We start from the raw sequence: 23,565 nt of genomic DNA, 5'->3' as shown, positions 1-23,565 counted from the left end.
TTGCTCTACTAAAGTAAGTAGGGAATAGTAACTCTCTCGGCTTCAGTCAGGAATATAGTGAAGTTTAATTTAGATATTGTTTTTCTTTATTTGTGTGAGCCTGTCCTTCAATGTTATTTTTAGTATTTCCTGTGATTTTGAACTCTGATGTCACTGTGAGTATATAGTTAGTATTTTCTTGTTCTTTTATTTATTATTAAATATATTTAACCCTTTCATTGTGGCTGATCTCTGTAGAGCTATTTTAAGTTTTGAGAATATTTGCATGTTTATTTGGTGACACTGTGTGGGCCACTCCTAATAGCCTTGCTTTTGGTCATACTACCATTTATATTAATATTCATTTCACTCAGTATATTGGGTACCCTTGTAAGGCAGCTGGCAGGAGTGTCTGGTGGCAGTCATAACTACCTTATAGTCTGGGCAGAAGGGGGCATAGATAGTAAACCTGTGCCAGCCTTTCAAAGGGTGTGTGTGTGTGTGTGTGTGTGTGTGTGTGTGTGTGTGTGTGTGTGTGTGTGTGTGTGTGTGTGTGTGTGTGTGTGTGTAAATCAAACCTCAGAGTGTTGGTGTCAGCTACTTGGGCAGAGACACAAAGCACTGGTTGAACAAAGAGGGTGCTGGAGGTCTTGGCTTGGACACTCTGCTGAGATCTGAACTCCATAGCTGTGCCAGTGGGAAGTCTTATTGGGGATCTGGAGAAAGTGGGAGAAACCAGCCCCGGACTGATGTTCCCTGTGTGCTCTTAAGGGAAATTGTGCTTGATGCAGAGTGCTGCAGCTGGAGACACTGTGTGTGTGTGCCTGTTATCCTCTCAGTGAATGTCCCCCACTGGTGCCAGTGGGGAGGATTGAGGCTCCTTTATTACTGGCCCAGAGGTGGGGTGTCACATGAGGGATTGGAGGCAAAAATTTAAGTGGGTGGGTTCGTCTCTGATAAGTTCTGTTTGAGTAGAGGAACCAGGCAAGGGTGTCCTCTTTCCGCTTATAATGCAAGTAACAATTTAGAACCATTGGCAAAGAAAATAAGGAACTCAGAAAAAGGATGTAATTGGTATGATAGTCAAGAAATGATGGCTGTATTTGCAGATGATATTATTTTATATCTGATAAAACCAGAAAAGACATTTCAGTGTAGTGAAACATTTTGAGACAGTTTCAAGTCTTTTCAGGATACAAAATTAGTGAAGATAAAACAAAAGCAATAGCCGTAAATTATGTACCCACACACTAATTGGCTCTACAATACATGATAAAATGAAGTACTTAGGAGTACAGATTAAAAAGAATTCTGTTGTGGCAGCTAAGGATATTTGAGAAGAGACTAAACAAAAGATAATACAAATACTGAGAAACTGACAGCTCTGTTTTATGGATATGGATAGCGAGATACAAGCAGTCAAAATGTTTTTAGTCCCTTTAGTTTTATACACAGGTTAGGCATATTTTTGTCAACCAGAGGAGAAGTTGTGGATAGCAGTTAATAAAGAGCTGAAGAATTTTATCAGGGAGGGGAAGACGGCAAGAGTCAAAGGGAATAAGCTGATTCTTCCAATAGAAAAAGGTGGTTTGGGATTACCTGATATGAATGGGTGTTTTAGAGCGGTTTACATACGTTTGTGCGAATGACATTCTGTCGGCTGCAGTGTGACGAACATCAGAATGTCGAGCGCACAAACATTTGTGAACCAGATAGTCGACTACACTTATGTGAATGCACTACTGCATTCGCATAAGTGTAAGTCGACTATCTGCACGGAGATCACGGTACAGTGGGGAGTGGAAATTCATCCACATCCCCACTGTAGTGCGATCTCGGAGTTAGAATATATAAGTGGGGGAGGGGTGCAGCCCCCCACATGGGGGTGCATGGGGGGGCTTGCTCCCCTGCAAAAATGTGATTTGTCATATAGAGGTCTGATTTATATCAGCTTCTATACAGCTATCACGTGGTGGTTTTCACAATGTCAAGTCAAATGTGTCGAGCATTTGGTTCGACATTGTCACCGTTCTTTTTTTTTCTTTTCAGTATTACTATTCGTTTTTTCGAACGGAAAATGTTTTTCCGTTCGAAGAAACAATAGCAAACCTTTTAGAGCAATTCAGTTAAGGCTGCTATACATAGCACAAGCAGAAAGGTGTAATTCAAAGTGGAAAGGGATGATGACGAAACAGGGAAGCTCAAGAAACAGGGAGAGTCTGGGATTTTGGACGAATATCCTTAAAGAGAATAGCCAATAATCATATAGAATATTCGAGTACTTTCTGCTGCTTAATGAATATAAGAACTAACCCAATATGGGGATGAGAAAGGAGATTCTGCTAATAGGGATAACTGCAATTAGGGATGCAGACAATAGGCAAGAAGGCCTGGAATTTCATTAGAGAAAACTGGCAAAGGAACCAAGTTGTTGGGAGCAAATAATAAGACCGGAAATGGTAATAGAATGGGAAGAGGACAAAAATTTATTTGGACTGCAGGCTAGAAATTGCATTCCCTATCAAAGACCAATATCAGAGTATAGGCAAAGAGTAAGAAAAATGGGGTCCTAAGCGAAAGACTAGCACTGGTAGAGTTTTAGTAGAATTTATAATAGAAGCTGCTGTTGAAAAAGGGATAATTAGTAGTAGGATTTTTGCTTGGAAGTGTTTATGTAGCTATTTTTATATCCCAAGTAGACTTTTTTCCCTCAGGTAGATAGCAAGTGTTGGAGGTGTGACGGGGAAGAAAGAGGTAACTGGGAACATGTTTTTGAGAGTGTAATGATTTAGCAAACTTTAAAAATTCGCTGCAGACTACTCTATCAGAAATGCTGCGTGAGCAAATCGGTATAACTATGGAAATAATTTTTTTGAGCTATGATACAGAATCAGAGTTGCCTAGACATATTAAGGCCTTGCTGAGTCCGGTTCCCTATTACGCTGTCGCAGATGCAGGTTGTCAAATGCGTTTTTGTTGAACAGTAAAGCACAAAAAGGCAAAATAGCGAAGCAGCGTTTCAGCAAATTCTTTCCCCGGGAAAGAATTAGTTTGCCTGCTTTCGCTACTTTGCCTTTTCGGCACTGTAGTGCGATCTCGGAGTTGGTATATTTAAGTAGGGGGGTGTGGGGGCACAGCCCCCCATGTTAAGTAGTGTTTTACTGTTTTTTTTTGTTTTGGAACAGCGATTGTTTTCCATTGGGAAATAATTGCTGTTCTGAAGTTTCGACATTGTAAGCTTTTGCTTACATGGGGGTCGATTTATCTGTCGTTCACTCTTCTGAGCATGCGATATGATAAAGAGTCCAGTTATGGTGACTGCCAAAAAGCAATTACTAGAAAATGGAAATCAAAGTCTAAACTGACTTTACTAGAAGTAATGAATATAGTAACAGAGATAAAACAAGTGAAAATGAGATCTTTAGAAAAAGGTAGGAGCAAATTACATAGAGAGAAAAATTGGAATTGCGGGAGCAATACAGGCAGAATAACATTTTGGAGGAGGAATGAAGTTTAAAAGAAGGCAAGACTTGAATAAGCTATGTAATGTTTGAGTGACAGTGACTATAGATTATGTTATGCATAATGTTTGCAACTAAAATTGTTTATATGGTTTCTAATGTTTAATGTTTCCATCTAAAATTATGTCAATATGATTTGTTTTCATTTATGTAAATGTATGATTGCCTGTGTCATAAGCAATAATTTAATTAAGATGTTTCTTGTTTAAAAAAGAGAAATACTGGGGGAGGCATCCACATTGCAAGCAAATGCTAAGAAGGCATACATGCTGTAGGAGAATGCTGGGAATGCGTACATGCTGCGGGAAAGTGTTGCTGCAGGGATCAGGGTAATGTTAAGTGGGCACACATTCTTTATGGCTTGGTGTACTGCCTGGAGGGTATACATGCTGTAGGAGAATGCTGGGAATGCATGCATGCTGTGGGAGAGTGTTGCTGCAGGGATCAGGGTAACGTTAAGTGGGCACACATTCTTTATGGCTTGGTGTACTGCCTGGAGGGTATACATGCTGCAGGAGAATGCTGGGAATGCATGCATGCTGCGGGAGAGTGTTGCTGCAGGGATCAGGGTAACGTTAAGTGGGCACACATTCTTTATGGCTTGGTGTACTGCCTGGAGGGTATACATGCTGTAGGAGAATGCTGGGAATGCGTACATGCTGTGGGAGAGTGTTGCTGCAGGGATCAGGGTAACGTTAAGTGGGCACACATTCTTTATGGCTTGGTGTACTGCCTGGGGGGCATGCATGCTGCAGGAGAATAATGAGAAGATGTATGTGCCATATAAGTTGGAGGACTTCTGGGAGGGCATTCAGGCTGCAAGACTCTGAGGACTGCTAAGGAAGCATGCATGCTGCAAACTTCCATGGAGTTCCAGGACTGATGCACGACTTCAGGCCGTGCAGAATGGTAGCATGATGTGTATGCCAATGGATTCAGGGGAGTTGTGGGAGGGGCATGTGGTGTAGGCGAATGCTGACGAATGCATGCTTGCTTCAGGGTTCAGTGTGATGCTTGGTTCGTGCTGTTGGAAACAGCCAATGGCTTCAGGGGAGTTGTGGGAGGGGCATGTGGTGTAGGCGAATGCTGACGAATGCATGCTTGCTTCAGGGTTCAGTGTGATGCTTGGCACATTCTTTGGTTTGGAAACAGCCAATGGCTTCAGGAGAGTTGTGGGAGGGCATGTGGTCAGGCTGCAAGACTCTGAGACTGCTGGAATGCATGCTGCAAACTTCCATGGGTTCAGGACTGATGCTTGGTTCGTGCAGAATGGTAGCATGATGTATGCCAATGGCTTCAGGGGAGTTGTGGGAGGGGCATGTGGTGTAGGCGAATGCTGACGAATGCATGCTTGCTTCAGGGTTCAGTGATGCTTGGTTCGTGCTGTTGGAAACAGTGAAGATAACGAGTACTTGGAGAGCGGAGGGTAACCTAAGGGTCCGTCATTAAGTGCAGCAGGTGAGGGAGGCAGCCGCTGTCACCAGAATGCTGAGGTACAGTGCTGCATTGTGGAGGCTGCTGATGTAGAAGTCAGAGCACAGTGGAGGCAGAAGTACTGTGTCCAGTTCTAGAGGCTGTACCTTAAGCAGGAAGGCTGAGAGAGTATCCAAAGAAAAATTACCAAAATGTGTGTACTAATGTGAGGTATGGCAGGGGGCACACTGTGCAACACAAGGAGGATGTGGTGTGAGCATTCGTAATTGTCATACAATGGATTGGTGAAGTGGAATTATTGGGGAATTGAAGAGCTCTAAATACCATTTAGAAGGGGTGATGATTTAGGAGCTGACACGAGGAAATATTACTGTGTGTGTGTGTGTGTGTGTGTGTGTGTGTGTGTGTGTGTGTGTGTGTATAGTAGGAATGCTACAACACATCGACAGTTTGGATGCTGAAGAGCAGTAGATCAGAATGAGGTAGAAGTGTAGCTAAAACACTCAGGTGGATTGTGGGCAGTTTGGTGGTTTCCATCAGCATGTTTTTAAGTTTCTAAAGGTAATGGAACTGACCTATTGTCAGATAAGTAATTATATCACAGTGCCTGCAAATGTCTCTTCTGAGATATAGCCATGGACCTTTTGTGGTCTCTGTTGCTTATAACACTTGATAAATACAGTGGGATGCTTTTTCTCTGTTGACAGTTTTTTGTATGTTGTTCGTTCCTACACACACACACACACACACACACACTCTCTCTCTCACACACACACACACACACACACACACACACACACACACACACACACACACACACACACACACACACACACACACACACACACACACACACACTCTCTCTCACACACACACACACACACACACACACACTCTCTCACACACACACACACACACACTCTCTCACACACTCACACACACACACACACACACACACACACACACACACACACACACACACACACACTCTCTCTCTCTCTCACACACACACACACACACACACACACACACACACACACACACACACACACTCTCTCTCTCTCTCACACACACACACACACACACACACACACACACACACACACACACACACACACACACACACACCTACCTGCCCTTCAGCTGGTTCAGACGTCTTGTCAGATGTACATTTGACAGTAGTTTGTATAGTCATCCAGTTGCATCGGTCATGGAATGATGAGTGGCTGCAGTTTGTTCTTCTCATTTTGTTTCCTGATAGGTTGGTGGTATTCAGTCTTATAACATTAACATTATTCTTACTGTTGTCTCATTGTAACAGTTTTTTTTTTTGTAAAATGTTCACATTGACTTTTTTTTCTTTGTTTAGATTCTCTGTTTGACTGAGCCAGCCTCACGATTCCTTGTAACTGCACTCGCATCGTTCTGCTTGAAGTATACGCACCCGACTTGCAGTGCTTTGATTGGGCCTATATTACAGGCTTCAGAGAAAGGTACTTGGATTTCCATGTTTCTAATTTTGAAAATGCTGCAGCAGGGCACTGGCCGTGTATGTACGTAGGGCACTTCATTTCCTTAGCTAGTGGTACAATAATAGTGATGCTATGTTTTTACAGGCTTCCAGTCATGAGTGCACATCTGAGTTGTTTAAGGGATGGCCAGATGCTACCATGTGTCCAGGAGGCTGTGATTATAGATGTGTTAATACTTCAGCAGCAGTAGCACTGGGCATGTTGTATAAGTAGCCAAATGTACCCGGTCAGTTGGGTATTTGTCCTCTCTGGCATTCACCATTGTAGGAGTTTAAAACAGATTGTGGCACTGTGAATGAAGGGTACTCCCTGTCCAGTTGTTGTGCTTTCCTTATGACTTGTTCCTGCTGCATTGACCCAGGGTTGTCTTGTCCATTGCCTGGTGAAATCAGAGGGTGAGGCTGCAAGTAGACTTCACTTTGTAAAGTTGGAAGAGTCACGAGTCAGGGGACAGACTAATACATCATGAGGCTCTAGTTAGAAAATGTGCAAATAGTGGTGGTCAGCATTTCCAACATTTTGGTGTAGTCGAAAAATTAAGTTTGGAAAAGGAGGCACTTCAGTGTGCATGTCCAGTGACATGCCTAATTTGTTTGACCTGGTACTGACTGTGGCTTATGTCCCAGTAAGTGCCTTGTGATGACAACGATACCTGTCCTACAACAGATAAAGTAGTTAATCCACAACTAGAAAGATACTAAATAAAAGAACTGTCTTTTGCATGCATGACTGACAAAACAAGGGCTGGAAGGAGGGAGGTTCATCATGAAATACAGTCATATCATAATGTTTTTATGGCATTGTTTTGGTAAAGAAGCATGTGGCCTCTTTTGGTCTGACAAAATGCTGGCTACTGGAAGCTGTGGCATCTGTCTTGTCCTTTTTCCCAGCACTTCTGAGTAGGGTCCGTGGAGCACATTCTTATCTTTGTTCCTGGATGATTCTCATGTTCTCTGTACAGACATATCTTTGTATCAAAGTGGGTCCCAGCTGGGCTGACTGTATTACATAGTCTTCGTACTTTCAGCACTACATGTATGGGTTTACTGGCACAACATTTCCTCGCGACATGGTCAGGAGATGTGCATAGTATTCAGTATTCACACACTAATTCCGTACCAGTATAGAAACTCTACTGGATCAGAACTGGAACATTGACTTCAGGGTCTGATTCAGTTTAGGACCCATGAGTACTGCTCTCAGGTCCTCCCCTGTATTCATATCTTGCCTTACTTGTACCTGTGCTGGTCCTTCACCTGGGAAGAAAGCAATTGTCCAACACTATATTTTCAACTTGTTGTGCATCGGCTGTACCCTTCTGATTCTGCTTCACTTTTCTGCCTCTGTGCTACTTCCACCTGGAGGAATCAGCCAATCTGCTGATTCTTACGATGACATATAGCATGACAGATTTTTTTATTTTTTATTTTATTTTTTGTTTCATAGTTTCATAGTTTAGTACTAGGCTATCTGCCCTGAGGCATTTCCAAGCCTAGCCCTAGAGATGTGGCTTTTGCCACCCCATGTAGTGGTACTAAGGTGTATAGAGTAAATTTAGAATACTGTGCCTTTGTCTAGTAGTGACACATTGAAGAACCCCTTACTTATTAAAATTAGTTTACTGTGCCTCTGTTAAGTAGCGATACAGGGGTGACCCCTGGGGTAAACCTACGATCTCCCATCCACTCGTCAAGATTTCTCTTGAAGAGAGTCAGTGAGGGGCTCTGCCTAACATGGACTGGGATTTTGTTCCAGAGTATGGGAAGCCTCTGAGTTATGAATCTGTCCCTCCAGCATGTTCTATTCATGTTTGTACTGAGGTTTAAATCTTTGGCTCTCGTGGTTCTTATGGATTTTGATTTTTTGAGGTGGAGCATGTCCATCAATTCCTGGTTGGACATGGCCTTGTATGTCAGGCACAGATCACCTCTGAGCAGGCGGTATGCTACTGAATAGAGCTGGAGTTTCTTTAGCCTGGCAGCATATGACATATGTTGGAAACCCTTGATCCTCTTGGTGAGGTACTTCTGGGGTCTCTCCAGCTGTTGTAAGTGCCAGGTGAGGTACATACCAAATGGGGCATTGTACTCAATCATGGGCCTGATAAGGGAGGAGTACAGGGGCACGATGACCTCCTTTGATCTGGATGTGAACCCCTTCATGATAAGGTGGGCAAGGTAGAAGACTTGTAACTTCTTCCAGTCTGTCTGTTGTATATTCTGTAGAGCTTCTAATGTGCTCATTGTGCCTGTTGTAGATACCATAAGGCTTCTGCAGTGTCCAGTCTGTGTTGTAGGTACTGTAGGGCTTCTGCAGTGCTCAGTCTGTGTGTTGTAAGTACTATAGGGCTTCTGCAGTGCCCAGTCTGTGTGTTGTAGGTACTGTAGGGCTTCTGTAGTCCTTGGTCTGTGTGTTGTAGGTACTGTAGGGCTTATGCAGTGCCCAGTCTGTGTGTTGTAGGTACTGTAGGGCTTATGCAGTGCCCAGTCTGTGTGTTGTAAGTACTGTAGGGCTTCTGTTCTGCTCTGTCTGTCTGTTGTAGGAACTGTAGGGCTTCTGCAGTACCCAGTCTGTATGTTGTAGGTACTGTAGGGCTTCTGTAGTGCTCAGTCTGTGTGTTGTAGGTTAATACCTTTTTCAACTTGGATTCCACCAATATAAATGCATTCTCCATAACCCAACCCTGCCTGATACAGTAGGTCACAGGGGCAGGTTCTCGGGGTCCTTGTGTATTTTCGGAAGAGCCTTAAACAGTGGGAACACTGAATGCTCTATCCATATGAATCTAAATATTTCATCTTTAATTTGCCCACTTTCTTTATAGACAAGTAAATCATGTTTTACCTTATCTACCAACATTTTCACCTCAGTGGAGGAGAGCTGTTGGTATGTTGAGCTGTTGGTATGTTGTCCTATCTTTCAACATATTCGGCAATTTGCTGAAATAAAAATCATGGTCCATCACTACCACCACACTCCCCTTATCAGTAAGTTTAATTGTAATATCTCTATTATGCATTTGAGATCTTAAGGCATTCCTCTGTCCAACAATTAAGTTATAAAACACTGCACCATGCTTAGAATTTAAATATGTCACAATATCATTTTCTCAGGTTCTTAAAAAAAGTTTCAATAATTGGGCTGATCGGTGGATTGAAAACACTCGGTTGCATCGATTCACCAGAACGGGTGGCAACATTATCACCAAACAGTTTTTTCAATTCTAAATTCCTCCCAAACATCCTTAAATCTAAAATCACATCACTGAAACTCAAACCCACACTTGGCACAAATGTTAAGCCCTTATTGAGTACTTGTAACTCTTTCTCTGACAGTGCAGCATAGTCACCATTATCAGTCAAATAGATGTCTTCCGTCTTTTCACATTCCAGTTCTGTGACTGGCTCCTTCTCATGTTTCCTTTCTTCTTTACAGGAACCAGTAAAACTGGAAAAAAGGGTCTATATTAGATCACCGACTGCTTAAAGAAGCGAACGGTGATTAATCGACCCTATGTAAGCGAAAGCTTACAATCTCGAACTGTCAGAACAGCGATTTGTTTTCCTAGGGAAATAAATCGCTGTTCCAAAACACATACACACAACACAAGCACACCAAACAAACAACAATCCACACACATACACCTAAAATCTTACAACTAACCCTACACTAAACTATACACACACCACTAACTATCCACTTACCTTAACTCAAACCCTAACCCTAAGGTCTGTCATTATCGCACGCTCACCTCACCCATTCCCTAACCCTAACTCACCTAACCTGCCCTAACGCTCACGTCCACACAATCGTACACATACCTAACCCTCACATCCACACAATCGCACACTTACCTGAACCCGACCCGTAACTTTCCACCACAGCGCTGAAAATTCCGAAGCAACAAAAACGGACAACCAAATTCTTTCCCTAGGAAAGAATTTGGGTTTCTGTTGCTTCGATATTTTAAGCTTTCGCTTTGTAGGGTTCGATATTAGAACATTCAAAGGTTTGAAACCTCAATGTTCTAATATAGACCCGGAAAAGAAGCATTGTGAACGTTAGGCCTAGCACATTGGGGTCAATGCTGTTGGCCTGTGTACTGATTGAAGCTCCTGATAATCCCGGACCAGCTGATTCTACACCTCCCCTTTACCACAGTATCCAGAGCGAGCATTGAACTGTTGTGAACTCCAATGGGCTTATTCGTCATACCCTTTACATCAACTTGTCTAATTTCAATCTCATTGCTTAAGGTAGTATGATGCTCTTCTGACTCACTGGCATTCATATTACCTTGGATTCGTTGTATATTATCCCACAGCCAAGTAAAAATATGGCCATGTGCAAAGTCTCTGTATACCCTCATTATTTTCTTCATTTTTATTTGTTGTAGCTTCAAATCGTAGGCAGTAACCGGACAGTATAAGTCATCTGGCTAAGTCCCGCTGGGCAGAAGCCATTAATACAAGGACGTTGGCTACGTATGCTATGTACACTACAGTGTACTTGTAATCAGCAGGAGGGGAGCAAACACAGTTGAAGAAAAAAAATTCTTCTTGAAAAATATCTTTTGCCTTATTAGTCCTTCTTAATCATCCCATCTCCAAAACAAATGCTGTCTGTTTTGGCTGCTTTCAGAATGGTAATAAGTGCTACAAAGCTACCTCAGCAGCCACTCATAACCCTGATGGGTAATTAACATTGCTTATTTCTGAGGAAAAGCTGCTGCAAACAGGTATTAAGCCATTTGCAAGTCTCTTTCGTTTTCATTTAGTGTTTGCTGCTTGGGGAAATGTAAAGGTAAATTACCTAATTTGTTTGGATAAAGGTGGGGAGGACAGCACACAAAGTACATTAAGGCCGTGGAACTCCAGGTGAACCGAATAGGGATACAGACTGTATGTGTGTGGGGGAAGACCTGATAAGGAAGTTCAGAGCTGTATTTTTTATTTTAAATAAGCAGCATGTATATTAACTCACTGCTTTGAATTACGTAGGAACATAGTGTAACATTCTTTTTTTAACACCTAAAATAAGTTGTCATTTAACACATAGGCAAGTATGCATCACTAGAAAAGAAAACAAATAGTAATAACATGGTGATCATCATATTGTTCACTGTACTATGCCCATCATATGGATTTCTGCTGCAGTAGTCTTAGCTGTACTGGTTATATCCTGCAAAGAATATAACAGCCAGCCAGCTTCTAAAGCTTCAGGGCACCTTCCACCTGCCCAAACTGTCAGGCAGCTCGAACTGAGCTCACTAAGACAAGTTTGGTCGTGAAACCCTTCAGAGCTTTACTTCTGCCAAAGTGAAAGCTCCTCTAAGGCTTTCAAGGACTGATAGTCAGCTTCTGTTGTTTCTTTGCTGGGAAGATAAGTTCCTTTCAAGGAAATACCTTCCATTTTTCTAAATATCATTGCTATTTTATCACTTTCATCTTTAGGAATGTCATTTTAAGCAAGGAGTTTTGTTTTTTAACGATCTGTCATAAGACTGTATCATACTTTGAAGTGGGAGTGTAACTTTTTCCTGTTGGTTTAAAAGTTGTATTAAGTAACTAAAAACATTTTTTCTGTAGAGAAATTAAAGTGCATTTTATTGTGTTTTTCTGTCAAAAACATGACGATTAGACTTGTGGTTTTTACTGGCATTTGCTGCTGCTCTTCCCTGAGAAAGAGGCACCATTTTCAGCTTGACCATTGAACAAACTACTGATCCCACAGTCGGTCCTTGTTTCAGCCACGAAAAGAAAAGGTTAAGCAAACAGCCTTTGCCACGCCACAGGTGGGTAACTTTGGTGTGGCTATTTGTTGTACCTCAGACCACTCTCTTCCCCGGATCCCTCTGGTGTAGCACCTGCAGCCACTATGGATCAGGGGTTAACCACTTCCACTGCAGCTGTTGGGGTCCTCTGAGCAGACAAGGGCGAACTACTCTTGTCGGTCTTGGCAGAGGGAATATACGTTCTGTAGGGGCGAGAGGATAGTGTGACTCCAGACCACTGGCAACAGTAATCAAGGAGCTCAATCCTCTCCACTGGCAGCAGTGGGGGATGTACATTGGGAGGATGACAAGTTACATACACAGTATTCCCAGGTGCAGCTCTCTGCATCAAATACAGTTTCCCTTAAGAGCACACAGAGACCACAATCAGTCCAGGGCTGGTTTCTCCCTCTTTCTCCAGATCCCCAATAAGACTCCCCACTGGCACAGCTATAGGGTGGAGACCTCAGCTGAGTGGCCATGCCAAAACCTCCAGCACCCTCTCTGTCCAACCAGTGCTTCATGTTCCTGCCCAAGTGGCTGACATGAACGCACTTTTTGGTTTGATTTACACACGCACATACACACACACACACACACACACACACACACACACACACACACACACACACACACACACACACGCGCACCTGAGAAAGGCTGGCATGGAGAACATTTGTGTCAGTGTGAGATTCAGTGACAGCTCCTAATTTGCAATCATCGGCAAATTTAGTCAGCCAGAGACCACTGACATTGGCCTTGACTTCTGAGAATTAAATACCAAAAAGGAGTGGTCCAAGGACTGATCCCTGAGGGACTCCACTTGTGACTGGCCTCTTTGTAGAGGTGGACTCCCCAATTCTGACTTCCTCTGTCCTGTCTGTGAGCCAGGTGGCTATCCACCGGGTGACATACGGGTTTGTACCTAACCTCTTGAGTTTGTCAACAATGCATGAGTGGGGAATTGTGTCAAATGCCTTGGCCAGGTCAGGGTAGGCAGTGTGAACCATTTTGCCCTCATCCATTGCTTTAGTGACCTTCTCAAAGAAGTCCACCAGGTTGAATAGGCATGATCTGCCCTTGACAAAACCAAACTGCGTTGGGTCCAGTGTCTCAAGGTTTATTATATCTCTCTTAATCATCTCCATGATAATTCTTTCCATTGCGTTACATATAAAAGACTAATGAGACTTATGAGTCTGTAGTGTCCAGGGTGTGTAGATGGCCCACCTTTGTGCAGAAGGATGACTGCTGCCTTTCTCCATTAATGAGGCCCGAATCCTGATCAGAGGCTACAGTTAAATGATCATGTTTCATACTATTTAGAAGTCATTCTTGGATATTGTCTGGGCTCATTTATGCAGTGCTCTTGGTCTTAGAGAGAGCATTAAGGACCTGTTCCCTAGTGATAGTAGGGGGAGTTATATTTGAGGATATTTCCTGAGGGAAGGTTGGGGGGGGAGAGGAGTAAAGTTGGAGCTGAATTTATCAGCCAGGAGGTTTGCTATATCTTCTGGCTCAGTATAGGTAGCTCCATTTACAATAAGCTCAGCACACAATCGTGTACTGCCTTTGAGGTTGTGGGCATAGCTAAAGAATACTTTATGGTTGTCCTTGGCCTGTGACGCCAAACTTGCCTCAAATTTGGCTTTGGTAGACTTTATTTGTCCTCTGAGTTGTTTGTTTAGTTTGATGAGAGTGTTTTTATCCTGCTGGGTGCTGCTATGATTTTCTTCCTTCTGTTATACAGCCCGATTGATTTTGTGATTCCACAAGGGTGGCTTGTTTTTTGAGTTAGCTCTGTATTTCTTCTTGGTGGGTACAGCTGCTTCTACGCAGCTGTTAACATGACATATTATTTACAAAATTCTAGGTAGCTGTGCTGGAAGTATCTCCCTTTATCACAGATGACATGAGTTTGTGCCTATGCTTTGAGTAGGTTACAGATTGCCCGTGTCCATAAGGGACATAGGCACTACCCCAGTTGTGAATTTGCTATTCCCCCATCCATTGAAAATAGCGTTTATTCCAATCCTATCCTTTCTGATAAGGATGAGAAAATTATTGATAGGTATGGGAAAAAAGTATATACTTTTGCAACTTAGATTTTCAGAATCTTGAATCGTTAGGCTCATATTTTTGTTTGTTCTGACTAATTGTGAAACTGAGAAATATTTTATCTGTAGTTTCTTCTTGTGAGGAAAAAATGTGCTTTAAATGAGTTTTTTCTATTGCACAAGTCACTACTCATTGTTTATAGAATGTGTGTAAGAGTGCTGACTTCCATTGTTTATAGAATGTGTGTAAGAGTGCTGACTTCCATTGTTTATAGAATGTGTGTAAGAGTGCTGACTTCCATTGCTTATAGAATGTGTGTAAGAGTGCTGACTTCCATTGTTTATAGAATGTGTACAAAAGTGCTGACTTCCATTGTTTATAGAATGTGTGTAAGAGTGCTGACTTCCATTGTTCATAGAATGTGTGTAAGAGTGCTGACTTCCATTGTTTATAGAATGTGTGTAAGAGTGCTGACTTCCATTGTTTATAAAATGTGTGTAAGAGTGCTGACTTCCATTGTTTATAGAATGTGTATAAAAGTGCTGACTTCCATTGTTCATAGAATGTGTGTAAGAGTGCTGACTTCCATTGTTCATAGAATGTGTGTAAGAGTGCTGACTTCCATTGTTTATAGAATGTGTGTAAGAGTGCTGACTTCCATTGTTTATAGAATGTGTATAAAAGTGCTGACTTCCATTGTTCATAGAATGCGTGTAAGAGTGCTGACTTCCATTGTTCATAGAATGTGTGTAAGAGTGCTGACTTCCATTGTTTATAGAATGTAAGAATGCTGACTTCCATTGTTTATAGAATGTGTGTAAGTGTGCTGACTTCCATTGTTTATAGAATGTGTGTAAGAGTGCTGACTTCCATTGTTTATAGAATGTGTGTAAGAGTCTGACTTCCATTGTTTATAGAATGTGTGTAAGAGTGCTGACTTCCATTGTTTATAGAATGTGTGTAAGAGTGCTGACTTCCATTGTTTATAGAATGTGTGTAAGAGTGCTGACTTCCATTGTTTATAGAATGTGTGTAAGAGTGCTGACTTCCATTGTTTATAGAATGTGTGTAAGAGTGCTGACTTCCATTGTTTATAGAATGTGTGTAAGAGTGCTGACTTCCAGGGTTATGGTCACTTGTACTATTTTAAGTAGGCTTGCATGGCAGCATTCTCAGAACTTCCCAAATGATGATAAAAATGAGATATTAAGTTCACCTTTTGATAGAGATTTAATGTTTGCCGCCTCGGTTGCAGAGGTGATCAAAAAAGTGTGGTGAAAGGGGTAAGCTGATCCAGAAAATATTTTCCAAAGGAATTTCTAACTGCTCACCCAATTTTGGTAAAAAGCAAATAAACAGCCTAAACAATTTACTGGTAAACAGACATTTGAGAAGAAATGGTAAGTGGGTTTCAAAAAGAAGTATTGAACCTCCCAAAACAAAAGACAGTCCAGCAAGTGTGAATGACTATTCAGGAGACCTTTTGACTCCCTCATCCTGGCCCCTTCTTCCAGAAAGTCTCAATCTTCATATTTCTCTGTGGGGCCCCTTTTTCTTCCAGGAAGTCTCAATCTTCATTTTTCTCTTTGGCAACAGATAGTTTCAAACAGACAGTTTCTGAAAAATGTTCTTTCATCAAGGTTGCAGATGGTAGCGGTAGGAAATTCCTCCTTTCCAGGGGTCATTCTGCATCCTTCTGATAAGACTATTTTGTTCCAACCAATTCTTCATCACATGCTGTGCCAAGGAGTGATAGAACCAGTTCCACCTTTCAAGCTGGGGAAGGGTGTTACACAAGGATGCTAAAGAAAGAAAGAAAAAAATGCATGGAGATCTGTTTGTGATAGTGCCCAAATTCAGAATGATGTCACTTGACAACCTTGTACCAGGTAACTCGAACGAGGAAGGAAATGTAACACTAGACTTGAAAGATGCATATCATCATATCCTCGTTCATCCAGACTTCAGATGTTTCTTAAGGTTTTGTGTGTCTGGATAACATTATCAGTTCTCTTCCTTACCCTTTTGGACAATCCACTGCACCAAGAGCACCAAAAATGATCACAAAGTGTCTAGCTCCAGTTATAGCTTATTTCAGGCTACAGGGTATCCATATTTTCCCATATTTAGTGAATTTGCTTATCTTCCTGGAATCTTTTACAAAGTGCCAAAAATCTCTCTCTTGTGTGAGAGATGTCTTACACAACATGGGATTCTAAGAGAACATTCAAATTCTTTCTTCACTGTCTCACACAGGATTGCATTCCTGGGATGTCAACTAGACATCTCAGTTTCAAGAACTATTCTTCCTCATAAAATATAAATATATGTCTCGTTCTGTTTCTAAGGTTTTCCACTCGGACTTCGATCACTGTGAGGGAATACCTCAGGATTTTTTATCTCATGGCTTTTATCCTGGCAAAACTCAACATTAGAAAGATACAGTGGTATCTAAAGTCTCTCTGGTGCTGGGTGATGGGTCTTTACCATCTTTAGGTATTACAGCTCATAGTGTAACTCACTTATCCACATATACCTTTAAGCAAACAAACTTAAAAGTTTTTACCACCCTTTCCAAGCACTTAACAGTGCTCTCTTCCCAAATCGAACAGGACCGTTCATGATACCCCTGGTAGAAATTTGTGTCTAATGATCCAGTTATCAAGACTAGCCTTAAAGGTAACCAAAAAAGTACTTTGACGTGTAGTGGTAACTTATGCCATAAGCTGGGAATACATTGAGTTAGTAGACTGTCTCTTCAGCGATTCTTGTTTATTTGTTGGGTTACATTTAAGTCTTTAATGTGTGAGGTTTTTGTGAAGAAATAGGATGTCCAAATAGGACTGGGTCTTTTCTTGCTCTAAAAACGAGACACTGGTCAGTTTGCAGCAACTTGTAGGCTGCTGAGTATAAAGAGAATTGTGCTAATATGTCATGGTAATTGAAGCATTTCAGAGCTTCCTTAAATATATCTACAGAATGAATTGTAGTAGTCAGTATTGCCATTGAGTGAGATATTGCACACCCAAGTTCATGTTTGGGAGTTTGACCCTTTTTATACTTTTGTTCCTCGCTGTTCCTGAGTGCCACTGGACGACTTCATCATCCCTGGATCCTCACAGAACTATTCAACATTTTGGTTTGGTTTGATCACTCCTGTTGCAGGAGGGAGACAAGGGAGCTGGAATCACAGGGGGAGGCAAGCACCCTCCCAACATATTCATCAATTGTGCCTTTGACTGACTCCTTGACTTAAAAAACATGTTCAACTACTATATCAGACAAAGAAACAAGCTTGTCTTCAATAAAATAAGATCGTTTCTTAATTTTATGCCACTGTAGTTTCATAACTGTTGCTTCCTTCATTGAGCTAACATAGTAGTGCGTGTTTTTTTTGGGGGGGAAGAAAATGTGCACTGAGAGTCCTGCTTGTATCTGAATCGTATTTGCTGCCGAGTAATTAAGCAGATGTAGTGCAGACACCAAGTTTAGTTGTGTTTCACGTCTTTACAGGGAAGAGAAAAAGATGTAGCCTGTTGCTACATTTACATCTTCGATTGCAAGAAGCGCTTCCGATAGACATTAGTCCTGTGGTTGTGGCTTCCCTTCTTATTGCCTTTTAAGAAAAATAACACATTAAAATGAATGTCTTTAGCTGCTTGGGTGTGTCAGACTGCTGTTCCTAAGGTTTGTTTCATTCATACACCGTGTTCCATAATATTTCATTAATTGGGTAGACTGAGACAGGGACTGTTTTATAACCCAAACCTTTCAGGGATTCCTGATTTTGCAGAACATCCTTGATTTACTTTGTCCAGTATTTTTGGTCTGGGAAAATTTGTGATTATCTGGCAAAATGTAGGAGTAACCATTTCAAATTTCAGGACCTGCTTCAGGGAGTCTTGAAGCGCAGAGAATGAATGGCTGAAAAAATAAACTTGCATGTAAGTCTGAGATTGCTGTTTCTCAGAATATTCCCTTTTCTCTGAGGTATGTCTGTTTCTCAGTTGGTATGTGTACATTCGGGGTCTGGGCCTTGCCCCCTTCATTGGGGGGGGGGGCAAAAAAAACTAATTTAAAGGAGAAGAGCCATGTTTCATATTCACTCTTTTCCATCATTTATATGAGTGCCGACATTTCAATAGGGAACCAACTGAAAAGGATTCCTGTACTAAATAGTAACAGACTTGAGTAGGTGCAATGTCATATTTTTTTTGGAAATGTGGCAGTATTACTGCACTTCCTATTGTCTTAATTAGAAAGAAGTGCAGGTAAGGAAACAACATAGCTCTGGACCTCTTACCTTCAGAATCAGGGAAAGTTGCAGGCATTTCATTAATTATTAATGCTATTAACTTGAGAAGATGACAGAATAAGAGAATTAGCATGCATTTTCTGAAGTAAAAGAAGTTAATAACTCTTAGTAACTATTAAGTAGAATCCATCACCTCTTCACCAATTTTAGGAACGATTTGGAGGGACAGAGTAAAATTCTGAGCCTAAATCAAGTACATCTGTGAATATTTTATAAAATTATTATTCTTAAGATGTTTCGCAATACTTTGGAGCTTTTCTCCCCAGGCCATCACTGAAAATGGGCTTCTACTCAGTTGGACTTTCCCAGTAGTCATATGTCAGTAAACAAGTAAATATCAGGGACAGATAAGGGGTATGGTCCAAGGGCCTGTTATCTTCATGCAGTTGGCCTTGGAGGCTTCAGGAACAGGTGCACTGGGCTGTCTATAATTTGTAATTCTCTGCATTCTGAGTTTGCCTCATAATTTTGGTCTAATCCTGGTAAAACTGTGACTCTTTTCTAAGTCTGTGAGAATTGCTGATACTAAATACTGACAAACTGAGTTAGACTTTATATTCTCCAAAACAATGTGATTCTAATATAAAACTATTTAAAACCTGTTATTCTAATAACTATTAAAAAAACATAAGAGAAAAGAATATTTTTCAAACTTGTCACTGATTAAGGTGGGGGCAGAAGTCCATAATTTTTTATTTGCTTGCTGGTTGCTGTGTTGTCGTAGGGAGCTGTGTCTACAATTCTTCTTTGATGGGCTGCGTGTTAAGCACAAAGCAAAGCTGTTATCTCCACAGCAGCAACTTGATTTACATTACAGTGGCTACTTTTTTACCCAGTTTTTATAACTACAGGTGATCACCAGAAGTGGTTATATATCTGTCAGGTAGTCAGTAGATGGAAACAAAGGACTGTTATAGTGATCACAGTCGAGTAGTCATTGCTGTGGCTTGGTCGGGGGTGACAGAGTACAATGTCTGACACTTGCAAGCTGAAACATATTTGAGGTGGTTGTTTTTTCACTTTTTGGAAGGAATTCAGATATATATTTGGTCACTGATAACATTACACACTACCCACACCATCATACACTTGTATTTAGTTTTTTTTTTTTCAGTTTATTTTTTTTTCCAATTTATTTTTTTACTGAGGTCGACATGGAGGTGATATGCCTGCAGCTGCAAGTAGGTTACTATGACTCTTACTTATGCTTTGTAGTTGCAGTGAAGCAGGTTACTGTGGTTATTATTTCATCACTTTTGGCAATTGTACATTGATAATTGCCATGTGTGTGTGTGTGTGTGTGTGTGTGTGTGTGTGTGTGTGTGTGTGTGTGTGTGTGTGTGTGTGTATGAGAGCAAAGAGCAATTACATGACTTATGCAAAACTTTAGTTGAAATGACTAGTTTGAGGGAGATGAAGACAGAGCTTTGGGCAATTGTTATTTGTAGGGAGCTGGGGAGGATCTGCCCACTCACCTAATTTGACTCTCATTCCCCTCAAATGGTTTGACCCTGGATGATGGTTATATTAGTTAGAAGGGTGTATGTGCAGCCCCCGCAACACCCACGTCTTATAAGAGATAGGGGAGCCATTTACCAAAATGAAGTACTAAAATAAGTTATACCAGATTGCTACAAGTAACTAACGTCAAGAGCATGTTTACTTGCTCATGAGCAACAGGTTGAAATACATAGTTGTGCTCAATGTTTTTTATTCCACTTTTATCATAAGCAAATATCAGAGGTTCGCCTAGAAGTAAATGCATTTATGGAGAAGTGGATGAGAAGACAAGCTGCATCTTAAAATACAGGGTAATTATCTGAAAACTGAAAAATAAGAATATGGCTTGTCGAGGGTCAGTGTATGTATCTAACAGTAACAAGCTAAAATATGTTACTTTTGGCTGTTAGACTGTTATGTTTTTTGTTCTCTTCTCAATTAAACATTAGAAAAATACTGAATATAGGTATAATTTTGGGGCTATATGGTGCATGAAATAAAATAAGTTATAGGATCACTTCTGATTGCTTATTGATATGGGTTGCTGCAGAGACAGTATCTGTCAAAGTTTCTGTCAGAGCAAAATGGCATTTACAGTTCTGTCATTCCTTCATAGTTAAATATCCTGTACCCCCTTGGGAGGTGCACATTACACTGGGACAGTATGTTTGTAATTTGAGCTAGAGTACCTTATTAGAAGTCCCTGAACTTTTTATTGTGAACTGCCTTTGGGGAACTGACTCTTATATACAGCTAGTAAGTTATTAAAGAGGGCTTTTGTTGCCACAGTCAGGCACTCTGCTTGGTTACCACCTGGGTGCTATTTGACCTCTGCACAAAAGGTGAGGGTAGGTGATTTATGAAAGCAAACGGCAGTTACTGGATCACCTCTGACTGGTTACTGATATGGTTTGTTTAGGAAGGTCAGTATCTGTTAGAGCTGTATGATGGATATATGTTTGATTTTCTTCACAGTCAGAGGTAGCATACACTGGGAAAGTGTGTATTTTGTGCCAAATTACCTTTTATTTTTATTTATTTTACATTTGTTGACCGGGATAGTCCGACTGGATGCATGTCCATTTTCAGCGGAGGCCCGAAACTCAAGGGTAAGCAGACACAGCATTACATAATACCAGCATTACATATTACAAACAGACTATTTACAGAGATTACATAAGTAAGCAAGTTAAACAAGTTCCACAGGTTACAGATAGTCCTGAGCACAAGTCAGGATTAAATTAAATTACACAGTAAACTGGTTAACAGATTTTTACACATTCGAGTTAGCCTGGCTTGATACATTGACATAGCCAGTTAAGTAACAAATGTTGTTTGAGTCTAGTTTTAAATTGACCTAAGGTGGAAAGTAAGGTAATATCAGCTGGAAGAGAGTTCCAGGATCTACTTACAGAGTTTGCAAAGAGAGAATCACCGGCTGTGTTATTAATTTTGCTAGTCTGAATTAGTAGTTTGTTAGAGGATCGAAGCGGTCTAAGATTGTTATAGGGGGTGATAATATTTTTAAGTGCAGGAGTATTGTCCGGATTATAGAGAATTTTATAGGCCATAATCAGTTGGTTATACTGGATTAGGCTAGGTAGTTCAAGCCAACCAAGCTGATTTAGATTGATGCAATGATGTGTCCTAAAAGGCAGCCCAGTGGCAAACCTGGAAATGTGGTTGTAGCAAATTGAGAGTTTGTTAAGGACAGTCTTGTTCAAATTCGAGAGTAGAGGGGATGCATACAGAAGGGTTGAAAGAAGGTGAGACTGAGCTATGGCAATTTTAGCTGGAGGGGTTAGGAAGGCTTTTATTCTGTAAAGTGACCCTAGTTTTTATTGATGGTTTTGATAGTTTGGTTAACATGTATGTCAAATTTGAGATTATTGTCTATGATGATACCTAATAGTTTTGTAGATGGGTCGAGAGATTATTGTGCCATCATTTGATTTTATGGTAAAGGTGAAAGGGGTAGAACTACGTGTTGGTGAAAATAACAGCATTTTAGTTTTTGGGATTTAGGATCAGACGATGTTCAGAAAGCCAGTTTTCTATTGTATTAAAGGTGGTCTGGGTAGCTGACCATAACTCTACTGAAGATGTGGCTGAGCAAATCAGAGTAGAGTCATCAGCATATTGGATACAGCTGACTTTTGGGATGACAGTATAAAGGTCGTTAATGAAGATGGAGAACAGCAAGGGCCCTAGTATAGAGCCTTGTGGTACTCGAGGTGTTAGGTAGAAGGTTAGAGAGTTTGTTCTGCTAGAGGACAGCCTGCTGTCGACCATTCAGGTAGGATTGAAACCATTGGAGGCTCCAGTATCTAGACAGAATGTTTGCAGGGTGTGGATTAAAAGTTGGTGATCAACCATATCGAATGCCTTGGAAAGATCCAAAAGAGGGCTGAGGATATATAATTATTTTGCGATTATGGTTTATGGTGTTAGTAAAGGCTAGGAGGGCTGAAGTAGTGCTGTGATGAGGACGGAAGCCATGCTGAGTGTCTGCCATAAGGCGATTTTGGATTAGGTGGTGCATGAGTTGTCTATGAATACATTTTTCCATAATCTTTGCAAGTGGAGAGAGTATAGCTATTGGCCTATAATTGGAGAATTCAGTAGAGCTGCCTCCTTTGTGAAGTGGGATTACATAGGATATTTTCCAGATGGTGGGAATTTTAGCTTCTACTATGGTTCGATTGATTAGCATCAGCTGATTTTTGTAGGTACTCGGCAGGGAATTGATCAGCAGAAAGTGTAGTGGGTTTTAATTTTATGATCAAAGATGCGGATAAGTGAAGTGGCGACTGGTTGGTAGGTTTCTAGGGGTGCTACTTTCAGGACCTGGGGAGCTAGGAGGTAGTTGGCTAGCTAGGGCTTGAATTGTCTCAGTAAAGTTGGTTAAAACTATCAGAAACATCTTCATGGGTTTTATCAATAGCAGCAGCAGAGATTGGGGTTGAAGTTTGTCCAGGATGCAGTAGATTTAAACCTGCCCAAAACTTCTGAGGGTTATTTTGATTTACTGTCTGTAAATTATAGTAGTATTATTTTTTGAATTGTAAAACTGATTTTTTGGTTTCGTTCCCGGATTGCCTGTATTTAATGTGATCTTGTGGGTCTTTAGAACGCCATAAAGCCCATGCTTTGTTTCTAAGGGTAATTTTGAGTTTAGACTATATAGAAAGCCATGTCGCAGTTCTTGCCTTGGTTATCTGTGAACGAACAGGTGCATGCAAATCAAGGATCTCAAGGAATTTGTTGTTAAAGTATGCTACTGCTTCCTCTAAGGGGAGGTGTTTTAGAATAGACCAATTACATGAGTTTAGTTCTTGTTGGAATTTGGCAGGGTCAAAGTTTTTATTGTTTCTAACCTTTCTGAGTAAGGGTTGTTGGGAATTAATGGTTTTGTGCTTAATTACATATGTGAGAAGGTGATCGCTTAGGCCA

General features: G+C 41.0%; 1 protein-coding gene across 1 annotated transcript in view; it reads left to right on the top strand.

The window, feature by feature from the left end:
- The window catches only part of FANCE (FA complementation group E), a 797,034-nt gene that overhangs the window by 526,778 nt on the left and 246,691 nt on the right, over positions 1-23,565 (top strand). The window contains exon 7 of the mRNA XM_044076581.1: positions 6,304-6,427. Coding sequence (XP_043932516.1) covers positions 6,304-6,427 — 124 coding nt within the window. The remainder of the gene's footprint in view (positions 1-6,303; positions 6,428-23,565) is intronic.

Source organism: Protopterus annectens, chromosome 7.part0 (assembly GCF_019279795.1).
Source record: "Protopterus annectens isolate FY-2018-M chromosome 7.part0, PAN1.0, whole genome shotgun sequence".
Taxonomy (NCBI): Eukaryota; Metazoa; Chordata; order Ceratodontiformes; family Protopteridae; genus Protopterus; species Protopterus annectens.
Note: the sequence above shows the minus strand (reverse complement) of the source record. Positions and strands in the feature narration are given on the sequence as shown.